This window comes from Echiichthys vipera (assembly GCF_963691815.1).
Source record: "Echiichthys vipera genome assembly, chromosome: 14".
Lineage (NCBI taxonomy): Eukaryota > Metazoa > Chordata > Actinopteri > Perciformes > Trachinidae > Echiichthys > Echiichthys vipera.
In genome coordinates, this window is record NC_139839.1 from 16,218,495 (window position 1) to 16,233,367 (window position 14,873).

Here is a 14,873-nt window from a genome sequence, read left to right on the forward strand (position 1 = left end):
GTTCAAAAAGTTTATTGAAGACATACTTGACCATTTCAGTTCCCATAAAATCATCACATTTAGATGTAAATGGGCTCATTAGAGAGGCCAGTATGTCAGATTTGCATCTATTTCCTATTTATACTTGTCAAAAACAGGCCGAGGCGCACAGCATGTGTTTTCCGGCTGAAGTTTGAATGCAGTTAGTTTATACTGCTCTCTGTTTACCTTGAATACAACAACTTCCAATTAATGAATCACAAATCCTTAAAAAAGGGACCAGTGATTTAGTTAGTCTTATTCAAATTTACAACCACAAATCAAAGATTTTGGAGGTAAAGGTTATGTCAAAGTACTTTTTTCCAGTAGAAAAAATTGCCAAAATGTATAGCAATCAAGGACAAAATGTCCCCAAAAAATTCTTTTCACTTACTGTTAAGTAAATTTTTGACACATCAAACTAATTTCACTATTTGAAAATGTTATAACACATACTTATTTTACGCACCTATTGTTGTTATAAAGGTCAAGCATATTACTGTTTCAGGGTGCACTCACACTTGGTTCATCCATGCTGTGCTTAACTGTGATTGGTGATTTGTCCAACTGTTTTTGAATATTTTCATCTGACCAAATCGGCAGTAAACATTCCACCGCCGCACCAAACCAACAAAAACCCTTGGATGGCAGTTTTTAAAATGTCCATTGGGATGAACCGTTGCATATAAATTGACATTAGGACCACCTTCTTTGCTCGTGCTCGTACTTGTGCATCCCTGCCGTGCCAAAGCCCTCCTCACCCAACCCCCCTTAGTCTTATATGTTTATTTGCCACTTTACTGCATCTCATACTTGGACGTTTGTTCTGCCCATACATGTTTCCAGGCTGCTGAAATAGTTCAGTTTGTTTTTTTCGTCTTTGTCTTGTTTTTGTTCTCATGGCCTAGTAATCTGCAGAAGTGGATGCTATGCCAAAGACAGTACCCAAGGGAAACTTTATCCACTCAGGCTTGATTCGCCTTCTCAAAACCACGGCACTTTGTATCTTTTAATATATTAATATTATTGTTACTATACTGATAATACATAACATTTGTCTTATGTCACTTTAAAAATACCATGTTTCAAATAAAAGTCCTGCATTCAAAATCATACTCAAGTAAAAGTACAAAAATATTAGTATCAAGATATATTTCAAGTACTGAAAGTAAAACTACTCATCATGCATTTCAGAATCATATTACTGAACTATACTTCATTCATCATTAGTGATTCATTAATGTGTTTACTTTAATGTTGCAGCTGGTAAAGGTGGGGTTTATTTAAATTATTTTATATAATTTTAGGTAGTTTAATCTATAATATTGCATCATAATTTATTAGTTGATTTGTAATTTGTATTAATAATCTGAATCTGAACTAAAGTAGCTCTAACTAGAGCTGTGAGATAAATGTAGTGGGGAAAAAAGTATAATTTGCCTCTGATTGTAGTGGAATAGAAGTATACAATAGAATAAAATATAAATACTTAAGTACAATTTTGAGGTTCTTTACTTGTTTATTTATATGTTATGCTTTTTTTATTTACTTAGTTACTTTCCATCACTGCATGGAAGTCAACATAATTTAACCAGACAAGACAGAAATGGAGCGAAGACTGCAGCTAATTCATTCAGACACCTTGGCTGCTACACTCACGTGACATACTCACCCTCATGCTCACGACGCCATTACTCCACTAAATCTTTACATAGAAAGTATTTGTTTGCTGCTATATTAATGCTCTGAATGTCGAGTACAGCTCCTTTTTCAACAGATTTATCACCCAAATGTATTGCTCCTTTCGGTTTTACACAAGTGTCTACACAAGATGTGTTCAGGCACAGTATCAGGTGTAAAGGTCACATACGAATTGGCAGCACAGCACACAATCACTGTAGTAGTGCCCGCAAAATAGGAGAAAAACAACTCTGGGAAAATGCTTTGGGTCGGGTTTACATGCGTAGATAGCTAGCTGTTACATTTGCTGTGTATTTGGGCTGAAAAGCCCCCTGTGCAAAACCCTGCATGAGTTTCGGTTCATTGTTTGGCTGTTATTCCTGCAACTTCACTGTTGTGGTTCACTCTCACCGCTGTCATGGCATTGTTTTCGCCCGCATTGACATGAAACATGGTAATGTTTCCTTTTCTTCTGACGGTGACCTCCATTGTTGAGCAGTTCAAACTTGGTTTGTAGGTGTGGCAAGGAGGGTGGAGTGAGAGCACAGACCAGTGACCAATAATCTAAACATTGACTGCAAGAAGCCTGACCACTGAACTGCATGACGCATCAGCTCGCAACATTTATGAATATGCTACATTTGCTTTCTGGTCGACTTGAAAACTCCAAACCCTGCTCAAACTACAGCTCAGAGGGTTTAGAGTAACAATGGGCACACTAGAACTAACTTCGCCCCAGCAGCAGCAACAGGTGACGTGCTCTTCGTGTCATCTGCGGAGTGTGGCTGCTTGTGCATCCCTGTGGGAGAGAATGACTTTCTGCTTTTGCTGTTAATGCTCCAAAAGTACATAGGTAAAGAGGTTGTGCACAAGTCTCAAATCTCGAGTCCCCATCTCTGCTGGGCAGACGGCTAGAAATGCTCTACAGTGACACAAGCAGCTGGCGGACCTAAAAGTTCTTCCTGCAAAGCAAACAGAGAAGGAAATGGGCAGCGAGCAGAGTGCCAGGGGGATTTGAATAGGACTTAATGTATTGATACTTGCGGACATAAAATCGATACTTTCTGTGGAAACAAAATAACGATTTATATCGCAGAATAGATAAAATGCTTCAGCCCTACCTTCAACATCACTAATTGAATCTCCATCAACAATGTAGCTCTTGTGAGATATCTGTTTTTCTCTGATTATTAGTTATTCATTAACTGTGTTCAGTTGTTCAGACCTGACAGCCTCATTGAAACTGTCAGTGCTGAGACTGCCGGTGCGGCCAGCCGCGTAGAGGCAGTCATAGCTCTGAGGACGCACCTAGCAACAGTACTTGACCTGGACTCCAACAGATCAGAGAGGCTCAACACAGCAAGCAGATTTACCATCAGGGGAGAAATCCTAAAGAAAAGTACAAATCAAAAAGGAAAAACACATGAATAGACCAAACTTTTTAGAGTTTTGACTGAAGAATTTCAGTCACATTGGTGCCTTCACTTTCATTGTTTCCTGGTTTGTCATTTCTGTGCAGATTTTTAATGTTAGCTTATGGATTCATTCTGTCTGTATGTTTTTTATAAGCTGCTTGATGTGAAAAAGATTTGTTAACATGTCTTTCATGTAAGATATTCATTATTTTCACTTGAAACACTAAATTTAAATAGAATAATTAGTAGTGAATTATGTTCTTTACATTTTGTTAATGGTGAATTTACCAGTGCTGCTGATTGAAGTAACTTAATCTCACCTATAATCCTTCTACATTCTGGGGCTTTGAGTTGTACCCTCCAAAGGACCTCCATGACGGAGGTTGCTAGGAGGTTTTTTTTACGAAGCATCTCAATGAACCACTCAGACTTTTGTCAGCATGACATATGATGCGTCATTTGTCAAATTCACACACGCGGAGATGTCAGTGTGCAGCGTGGCGCTTTCTTTTGAGTGGCATTCTGAGTTTGTATCAAATGTAATTTGATATTCCTAGAATTAATAAATACCACACATTAAATGTATAGAACCTACATGTGTAAAACAAGAAAAATAGTTCCTTTATTAATCCCGCAAGGGGAAATTAAATGTTTTCACTCTGTTGTTATTCAGGTTATACACACAGGCCTGAATACACACACATGCAGAAACAGGACCTACATGAAATTAATGGAGAGATGTCAGAGCGAGGGGGATGCCAAATGGATCGGTGCCCCGAGCAGTTGGGGGTTCAGTGCCTTGCTCAACAGCACCTCAGCAGTGCCCAGGAGATGAACTGGCTCCTCTCCAGCCACCAGTCGACACTCCATCAATGCTCCACACATGGACTTGAATCAGCGACCCTACGGTTCCCAGCCAAGTCACCTATGGACTGAGCTACTGCCCCAAATATGTGTATATGAAAGCACAAAAGCTGAGGTGGCCAAGAGGCTTTGTGTTTATGACTGACTCTAATGCCTGTATCTCTCCAGTATTTTAAGATTTTGTCAAACAAGGATTGTAAAAGTGGCCACAGTTTGAAACATTAGCAAATACATAAATAACCTAAAAAAAGAAGGGACAGAGTTGCTTTTTGTTTATTGTAACCTATTAAATAGATATTGCTTACTGCGATATCTTTGACACTTGTCGAGGCACAAGAAGAGACTCACTGCCTTGGTTGTGTTGTCTGAAGTTTAAAGAATAAAGGGGGGGGGGGATTTTATGGCCCCCCATCAACCCTAATGAGTTTACTTTGTCCACCAAAGGTTAGACAACCTTCTACACACTTACTGTCACTGCTTCCGTAGCCGATGTCACCATAGTTTGCTGTCTTTCTTCTTTTTTCTGGTCTCAGCTTTATCACCCTCATTCCTGGATTGGACCTATATAAACAAATTGGGTCAAAGTAAAACATCTCAGAAGCATCTAAAAACAGTCCTTTACATTTTGAATCTCAAGCTACTGTTTCTTGCATTACTAGAGGAAGTAACCGACACTCAGGATGTTTTGCTGCGAAAAATATATTAAAAAAAAACATTTCAGCAGAAGTCGGTCACAACAAATCATGCTTTGGTTTAAAAAAAATAAATAGAAAAGAATAAAAGGAAAGATCCAGTAGTCAGTCCCAGGCTCTTACATCTCAGAGAAGTGCCAGAGACAGAAAAGTCATCCTGTGTTTTGTAGTTTTGAAAAAGAGTCTCTCCTGTTAGCGCCTCAGCGAACTCGTCCTTATTTGTACCCAAGCTACAAACTGAAAAATCCCAAAATAAAATTGTTTGTGTTCTTAAAGCCCTTTAGATACAGCTTTGATCCTGGTCTCCTCCGTGAATGGTAACTGTTTGGCGTTAACTTTAGAAAATAATAATTAATCTAATAGTGACCCTTAGTTACAGTGGCACCAACTTTTGAATTTTATTGTTCTGTTTATACGCTCCAAAAAAAGTAACTGTTGTGACAGTAAAATTGCGGGCGTAAAAAAGTTCATAGAGCTAGAATTGTGAAGCTTTGTGCTTGCTTGTAACTTTAGTTAAAGTAAAAATGCCATTTGATCTGTTTAGATGTGAGGCCTTTCTGAGTTAAATAGGTACTTTTTCAATTATCATCTTGAAATGATCACTTAAACATCCTCTTATCCCAAAATAATCCCTGAAACGCCTCCGCTTTCTAGATAAGATCAGGCGCTCTTCAGCATCGTAAAAAACACACAAGAGAGTTGGTTCTTTAATTCCTTATATTTACGACTGCAACTAAAAAAGGTTTAGCATTTAATTTCCTCTATTCACTCAAGTCCATGTTCACCTGTAGAGCCTTATATCTGTCACATTATGGTACCTCAACTAACTGCATCTCTTTGTCAGTCTCCCTCTCTCTAAAGGATTCATTAGTCCCTATAGACTCCAGCAGCCTCAACATATTGCACCATTCAGCTGGTACTTATGTGTCATCTGTTATCTATTGGACTGGTGTTTATGGTGAGCATATGAATGATAATCAGGCCTTTGTGCATGGAAAGAGGTGCAGCAGGATCCGCAGTCTGTGATGTTGCCTCAGGGGGAGATTAGGAGGGGCAGCCGGCCCTCTGTGTCACGTCGACAGTCACAGCGCCCATCCACGGCTGGGCCAAACCCCACTGGGACCTTAAATCCTGTTACACTGTCAGCTAAAACCATCATTTGTATTAGAGATGTGTGGGTGTTTAAGTGTGTGTACATATTAAGTGAGGGGGGATAGTGTCTTAAACTATGAATTATTCATACCAAAAAGAAAAGGAGATATTGACTACATCTCCATAAACAGACTGCTCTTTTTATGTCATCAGGCACGAGATCTTTGGGTATAATTGCATAAAAGCCCCTGAAAATGTGCTTCTCCAACGGCACAGCAGGCCCTGGTCAGTGGTATCATCAGGGATGAACTTGAGTGATGGCAATTGTTCCAACTTAATATCTTATAAATAATTTACTATTTCAGGGGCATTGCTTTCCCCCCATCAAGCATAAACGTTTAGAAGATTTACCAACCCACAGCTGTATGCTAGTTACTGAACACATGAAGTTCAGGGAGAACACAGATATGGATGTGATGATGCATGGATTTTATCATAAGTGGCTATAAATGTGTGTGTGTATATTTATATATATATATATATATATATATTTTTTTTTTTTTAGCTTGGGACTAGTGCAAACAATGTAATAGAGTTGTTATAATGTGAGTGGGCTATTTCCCTCGATTATTTATCTCAGTAACAAGTGATTATGGAGAATGAGATTCTTTGCACTTCTGGCCCGCGCCTCCAGAGGGAGGTCAAAACTATTTGTCAGTCTCCAGTTGGGATTGCAAATTAGGATGAGCCTCCCTGCGTGACGACCCATGAAACCTCTATTCCTATCCACGGGGTGACTGCTGTACATAATTTGAAAATTAGGGCCTTTGATAACATCTTTATGTTAAGCAATACATCAAGCTGCCACCACCACGCAGCCTATATCTGCCGCTGTAAAAAAATATTTAGAAAAAACAAAAAAAGAAGCAGCATTTGAGATGAGATTGGATTTTTTTTTTTAAGTCTGCACTCAAGGCCCAGGGCTGAGAAAAATAAACATTTGCCTATATAATTTTGTACTTCAGCACATAATCTTGCGAACTCTTCATGAGAATAATAGGGTTTTTTAATTTGTGATAAAAAAAACACATCGTTAACTTATTACCTCATTAAGAATCTGAACAAAAGCGATAGATTTGTATTTACAGGTTTGGACAGAGTGCAACAAGATTGACAGGCTGGTTAATGGCTAATTCCTGGCAGGAAATGAAAGGATGCTAATAGAAAAAAATGAAAATGGCTCTCGCGGATACGACAGTCATTCGGACAGATATTTTCCCTCGTTAAAGCGTTTAACTGCTCCTAATTTGTAGCTACTTTAATGGCGCAGCCTAATTACAGGTCTGGCCTTTATGGGAGAAGAGCGGTGTGAAGCTGAGCACATGAGGCCTCTTTAATGAGGAGAAAACAGATAGCATCACACCCTCATGTGGGCATGTGTTAGAGATGGAGAGTTAATTCGCTGGACGTGGCAATTTATGGGGAAATAGGAAATAAAACAGAGGACATATAAACATAAACAGACAGCAATATCCAAATACTGGCTAATACACAGAAAGCAATCCTGTTAAAGCAATAAGCAGGTTCAACTGTTTGTAAATGCAATAACTTAAATAGATTTGACTGGCTTAGCGTTCTCGTCGGTCCATGCAAACATAACGTGTCGAGACCTCGGGGCAATCCGGCTGTTAATGACGTCATATTTATCCTTAATTTTAAGACACTAACAGACTATTTTCTGTGTTTTAAGAAAAGGAAAGAGGATGGGGAGAATTCACTTTCCACTATTTACTCACACATTACGGGTCCCGTCTCTTTGAAGGTCTTGTTCAGAGAGCCTTAAAGTGAAAGAAAATGTTTTCCTATTACTTAATTCAATCAGAGCGCGAGGCGGGGGCTTCACGCGCCGCGCATTGGGCTCCTCTATGACAGAGTCGCCTTTGTTGCGTCTATCCGCCGCTGTCACACACTTTAATTCGACTCTCTTTCTCTCTCATTGAAACCCCTCCACAATGACATTCAATAAGGGCCGCAGAGTGAAAACCTGGTTATTTTTACATATTCTTTCCCCCGACTCGGCAGGGGCCCGAGCAAAGGAATTAATCACTGCTCTTTAACAGCACTGCCTTCAGGCAATGACTTGTCCCTTTTTTGTGCCCAGAAATGACACATTAACCTTAAAATGGATATGCATAAACTTTACATTCAGCTGTTGCGTTTATGTTTGCGCTCTACACTGTCAGTAAAGTAGCCACACAAGTGCAGAAGACCTGTCACACAAATAATTAACCTCAGCTACATCCACAGCCCACAAAATTAATATTAGAGCTGTTGACGTTTATTCAGAAAAACAAGGTGGCGAAATTCAAATAGAGCACACACACAGCTGGTAATAAATAAGCTTACATTCGCATTTCACTAGATAATAATAAACCTTTAATCTTAAATAAACGATGGGAAGTGATTCTGTACTTTACCTTCTGTGATTAATGTAAATAATGTACTTTAAGAGTTGTACACAGCTGTGAAAGTATCTCCCTCCCGGCCATGTCACACGGACACAGTTAAGACTATACATATAACTTACATACCTAATAGGCTGCTTAATGTCTGTGACAAAACTTGAAAACATATTATGGCTTTCCGAATTTGACAGGAACGTTTTCTCTCGCAAATGTAAGCTGTGCTCTATGATAAAATGAGAGTGATGATAAAAGGGAGAATGGGCAGTGCCGCCTCTTGCGGCGTGGGTGGGGCTGACAAGAATAGACTACATTATGCAGTTCATTTAGTTAACAAGTGAAATAATGGGGAAGCGTGCAGTGGGAATGCCGAGAGAAAGGCACAAAACCCTATTGAGAGCTCTTGGCCGCTTACAGCGTAACCGTCACATGGCCGAACCGAGTCCACGGCGGCTATTTAAGGAGCGGCGCTGCGCCTTCAGCACCACTTCGCTGTCCACCGTCCCGAGGAGAGCACGCTCACACAACCGCGCGCCGGCTTCAACTTTAACCACACTGCAGAGCAACAGGTTTGCAAACATGCCGAGATCTTTTCTCGTGGATTCCTTGATTTTAAGGGAGGCAAACGACAAAGGGAACGAGAACAACCCACCTTTATTCCCTTACGCCGTGCACTCTCCGCACCACCCGCACGGGCTGCCGGGCTCCTGCCACTCCAGGAAAGCCGGGCTTCTGTGCTTCTGTCCGCTGTGCATGGCCGCGTCCCAGCTCCACCCGTCACCACCATCACTGCCGCTCCTCAAGGCGTCTTTTTCTCCCTTCACCTCACAGTACTGTCACTCAGCTCTGTCGAGGCAACACGCTTCATCCAACACCGTCAACCTCAGCCACGGACCGGGGATATACCAAGCTGCGTACTCAGTCCCAGACCCACGACAGTTCCACTGCATCTCCATCGGTGAGTAGAGGCTCATTTAACGTTTGATCGAGTGGACAAAGCCACATTTCGCGTGTTTTCATGTTATCACTGAGGCTGACCATCTTTTTTTCCCCCCACAGAAAACAGCAATAGCAAACTTCAGAGCAGCAAGCGCATGCGCACGGCCTTCACCAGCACACAACTTTTGGAGCTGGAGCGAGAGTTCACCTCCAACATGTACCTCTCCAGACTGAGGCGCATTGAGATCGCCACATACCTGAACTTGTCCGAGAAACAGGTGAAAATCTGGTTCCAGAACCGCAGAGTGAAGCACAAAAAGGAGGGAAAGAGCAGCGGCCAAAGGACTGGATCACATAACTGCAAATGCTCGTCCCTGTCAACCGCAAGATGCTCGGAGGAAGAGGAGGATGACATTCCCATATCTCCCTCCTCGTCCGAAAAGGAAGACGTGGACCTGTCCGTCTCCCCCTGAACTCTCCCACTGCCTCCCCTCTGACATATTTTGGTCCTCCTGATTTTGAATACAGCCAAAAAAGACTGTTCCACTTGTGTCCAGTCGTCTGTACATAGAAAGAGAATATTTAATCAGGGAATTGCCCTGAATTATTGTATAGCTGTATACATGTTGTACGTTTTGTATGTAGTTTTTTTCTGAAAACAGTCCATTTGTTGTTGCCAATCCAATGAGTATGGTAGGCATATTGTAAAGACATCCCCAAAAACAATAGAAACATTGTTTATTAGTATTTTGGGGAAGACAGTATTTTGGATACATACTGGTTAGATTCATTCTATGTGGATGGAACTGTGACTTGAAAATGTGGAAAGCTGGAGAGAAAAGTCACATCGCTGAGATCACTCTGAAATTATATCTTCAGTGTAATTGAAAAATATTTATTTATTTAAAAATGTTGATACTTAATAAAAAATATTTCTGAGCGACAGAAAATGTTGTGGTGTGAGTTAAATATTTCTGGTCTTTGCGCACCACTGTGCGCACAGTGGCGCACGTAAACTCTGTTATCAGCAGTTTGGGCATGGAATTATACATATGAAAAAAAGATGTGAGAGGACAATCAGATAATGTCAAATAATGTGTTATAGTCTTTGGTGTAAACTGTAACATGAATTACATCTCCGCACATTTGAACTCTCCATGGCTGCGCTGTATGTGCCAACGTGCGCAGTGCTGTTTCATACGCAAGGCTCATTCTATTTGCTATTTTTAAAATCTGTCACATGAAGGTATAGCTGCTATGCGGCGTTTTGGGTATCAGAATACGACTTTTAAAAAATGATTGACAAGGTTCAGTTTTTCCTCAAAGAGCCAAAAATAATAGGTGAGGACAAAAGTATTTCTTCTGAGATCCCCAGCCTGCACTGCATTCTACAGACAACCAAAATACACTTGTGTTTCTAGAAGGAGCACATGAGCAGAACTCCACCCTGGACGAGTAAATCAAATGCTCAATAATCTTTATCACTCAGAGGGAATAAAGACGCTGTTTATGTGCTTTCCCTTGGGGACACTCAACCCTGATATCACTTGCTGGTCCTTTTGGAGCTCTTTTCAAGTTTCATCGCAGCTCAAATGATCCGTCTCGTGTGACTGAGTTAATGACCACTCTGGGTGTATAATGGTGAATTAGGACTTTGCATATCTTAAGATATCGATCTAACATGAAAATAAATGGGGGAAAGACACAGTTTGGTGCCCATGACCCATATTGTTCTTATTGTTAACGCACCAGTGTGTTGAAGTTCATTGTCGGTTTTATGAGCTCCAGGTGTGTTTTAGTCTTTATACAAGCCTCTTCAACCCAGCCAGTATTAACTTGAGATAAAACAACATCATTATTAATTAGCCTATATTGTGATTTTAGTGACAAATCGTTAAATCCCAAAAATGAAATAATGTGCCAAATCAAATAATACGCAGCATCCTCGAACAAAACTGTTGTCTTGAAAGCAAAATATTTCTGTTGGATTTTCTGGTTTTGAAAAAAGTGTAAAAAAGAGTGTATGTATGTTTATTTTTTACTAAAGCTAAAAAGGTCATCAGATCATTAAAACATCTCCTAAAAGACCAAACCAGGAGTTTGGCGTTTAGCGTATTTCCAGACTTGTTCGCCTATTTTACGCACCGCTAGAACTGCCCTCTAACTTAAGCTTTGGTCCTCAAAATTATATTTATTCTATTGGATAGGCTTTAAATTACACTTGCTTTCTTGGAAACGTATCTATATACTTTTTAAAGGGAGTAAAAACCTTTTAAATTGCGTACAGCACATTATCTGCATCAGTGTGCCTTTTTGGATGTGAAGTTTCACTTGTAAACTTTCATTTAATTGTTCACTTAACCATTTTAACAAAACTCCAATATTTGCATTTGTTAAGATATGGGATTAGACTATTTTGTTAATTGCACCAAAGAGCCCCATTTTGCTCACAACGTCCTCTGCAAAGCGCCCTTTATCCATTCAATAGCCCGGGGGTATGCGCCCTGGGGGAGCTTATACGCTCGGTGCTCCAAATGCTCAATTTATTTATTCTTAATTTTGTGCCGATCAATTCATTGAAGCAAAAAGGACTACGGTGTCTTTTTAAAAAGAAGAAAAGGGAATTGTGAACGTAACCTTGACGGAGCTGAGGAGAGGGCTCCCCTGACGCTGGAGAGCCGCTTGAGTCAACAGGCGCCCATCTAGCAGACTCGCCCTTGTCTTTATTCTGGCTAATTTTTTATTTACGGCTTTTCTTTGACATGTCTCTTATCTATCAGATTAAAAGAACAGCTTGTAACAAATCAGTCTGCACGATTTACAACAGCATTAAAAGGGGACAAAGGGAGCAGGCAGTCAGTACCTGAGAGTCTGGTAGACGGCGCGGCGCTGCAGCTGATTCGATGGTTTGAAAATACGCACGAAACAAAATACTTGAATCCTGAAAAAGAGCCTTTGTACGTTTCTTTAGAAATCAAGCAATTCTGCATGACAAAGGACAATTAATAAGCCGTCTTTTCACGACCAGCAGCTGGTTTCCCCGTCAAGGAAAGTTGGAAAAAATTCAGACTGAATGCGCGCAAAAGCCCTTTGCGCGCAGACAGCAACCCAAGGTGACCCATTTGGCACAGTTAAAATAACCAAGCCGAAGTAAAAGCGAGGGAACTGTCAAAAACATTTAAGCTGAAATATCTTGAAATTGCAAATCCCTTTATGTGGAGGGACGCTGCCGATGTGGGTTAGTCGTACAAAGGAGGTGGTTAAGTTGGAGAGGCTTTGGAAACGGACACGTGGCTTCTCAATGAGAGCTCTTTTGGACCCGCGTGGCTTGCTATGGCACTGCACATTCAACTACTTTAAACTTATCCAGCTTGGTAAATGTGTTTAGTAAACTTAATACGTTAACATACAAACTTTAACAAAATAGTTTATAAACTTTTAAACACTTAAATTGATTTATAATTACTATTTTTTTACAAGATAAACGCCTGCTACTCCAGGCTTCCAACCTTGCTTGTGAATGTAGAGTAGTGAATTATTGTTGCAAGAGGGGTGGCTATTTTCAAGAGGATGTTTTTTTAACAAGCATTTAATAGTTTAATGCACTTTTATCTTTATGGTTCAATACTTTATGTTGTTTGGAGGCGTATTTATTTTGGGTACAGCTGTTTTTCGCCACTAAACTGTCAGGTAACATGACTATAGAAACGTAGAATGTAGCAGAAATAGTACTTTTGTGTATGAATTGAAAGTGACAAAGCTTTTTTAAAAGCTTTTTTTTTACTTTTGCAGGCAGTTAAATATGAATATATGAATATTGGTGTGTTTAACAGGTATTTTCTTCTGTATGTCGGTACAGCTTTATCCAAACTCCATGTGCACCGATGGACTGGGAGCAGTTTCAGCTGCTATCGATGTTTTGTTTTTTAGTCGACTGTGTTTAAAGAGGGAAAATGGAACAGCAACACGTTTCATTACGGAGCTGTTAGTGGTGACAAAGTGTGTTGGGTCTGCTGGAGTGGAGAGGGAAGGAAACAGCTCGGCATTACCTTGAACCCGGACTGTTTTCTGCTGCAACATTTGAACCCATTCAGCTGCATATCATCTGTTTAACAGCTAATCAGTAATGTAAGATGAAGGGCTGGCACGCAGCTTCACTTTTCCTCACTTTCCCCCCTTCTAATTGAATATTCAACGCGCTCACCGTGCTTTGCTCTCCCTTTTTTTCAGTGTGCTTGAGAATACGCCTTTTTAATTCTCGGCCCATACACAGCAGTGTCAAAGGTCGAGAAATAATGAACTGCGCAGACATGGAAGTGACCTCTGCTAGCGCCTCCGATGCTCCAGAGAGAATACTTCTGAATGCGATTCTGGTCAAAATAACTCATGTGACATTCGGATAAAATTACAGTGGACTTTTTTCCCCACCATAATAACTAATAACTATAATAACTGTCTCATCATTCAGTCCATATGTGAACCTGAATATTACACTTGGGAATACGAAGTCTCCCTGGCCAATGGGTAACAAAAAAATAAACACAAAATAAATTTAAAAAGTACATTTAAATACATTTATTGGGCGTGTAGACAGTCATTTTAAGAATATGTCTACATATAGTTATTTATTGCACCATGTCCTCTGTATTACCGGTGTGCTTATTTCAAACACTTGACACTTGTTGTGCATCATGACTCGCTCTGCATGTAACATACTGCGTTGTGTTACTGTATGTTTTTTAGAATTTGTGTAGTTGAATGACAGTGATATGATTCCATTGTGGTTTTGTAATGGGGAATCACGCAGTGTTTTGAAAAGGACGAGAGGCAAGCGTAAGATCTTTGGTGAAGGGAAACTGCAAGAACGCGCGCACTCCGCGTGCACAACCCACACGTACACGCGCACACACATACGCAAAAACATATGCGGGCATGGTTGACAGAGATTAGATGTGGATTAGACTGTTTTATCGGCTACAGTATATGTGGAGTAGTTGGAGCACTTAATGTACCTGAAGTGAAGCAGGCTGACTTTCACTGTGTCTGTCTGTTTAGTGGCTCACTCACATGCGCAGTGTGGAGCAGGAGCGTCATCTGGTGGCAAAGACCAGAGCATATAACTGCACAACTATACTTTGAAGAATTTTGAACTTCTTTTAAAATAGTTAAGACAACAATTTTACCACAGCCTTATTTTTTTTAAATAGTAGTGAATTGTAAATTATCTCAAATCGGAAGAAAAAAAACAGGTCTTTGCCACACCACATGTCACTGTGTCCAGACACATCTGATCTCCAAAGGGCCCCATCGGTCTCGGGGGCCCCTTGAATACTTCTCATTCACACAACAGCACCGCAGCCTCTTTTATATTCCCCCTCTCAGTCAGAAGCTTTCTGAAGGACTATATGAAAGTTACAAAGTTTCTCCTTTTTTTCAACAAAATCTTTGAACATGTACAGTATAACTTGTGAGACAAAGTTTCCACGTGTTGACTAATATACTTAGAACGGAGGGAGAAGTAAAACTCAAAAAAGTGCTTAACCAAAGATGTGAATAGAGGGGGGTGGAGAAGGAAGAAAAGATAAATGTCCAGAGTAAAGTTTAAAGCTTGAGTCATTTCTATTGTACAGTATAAAGCCTGTTTCATAGAATCATCAGAAGTGTGCTTCACTTGGCCACAAACACTGCGGTCAGTAACATAGCTCATATAT

The 14,873-nt window shown here is 40.3% G+C and overlaps 1 protein-coding gene across 1 annotated transcript; it reads left to right on the top strand.

Annotated features, from left to right (window-relative positions):
* Positions 1-8,652: 8,652 nt before the first annotated feature.
* Positions 8,653-9,635, top strand: gsx1 (GS homeobox 1; the record flags this gene model as incomplete). Its single annotated transcript, XM_083926830.1, has 2 exons — positions 8,653-9,181; positions 9,283-9,635. The coding sequence occupies 2 exons, from the start codon at positions 8,653-8,655 to the stop codon at positions 9,633-9,635; spliced, it is 882 nt and encodes a 293-aa protein (XP_083782956.1).
* Positions 9,636-14,873: the final 5,238 nt, after the last annotated feature.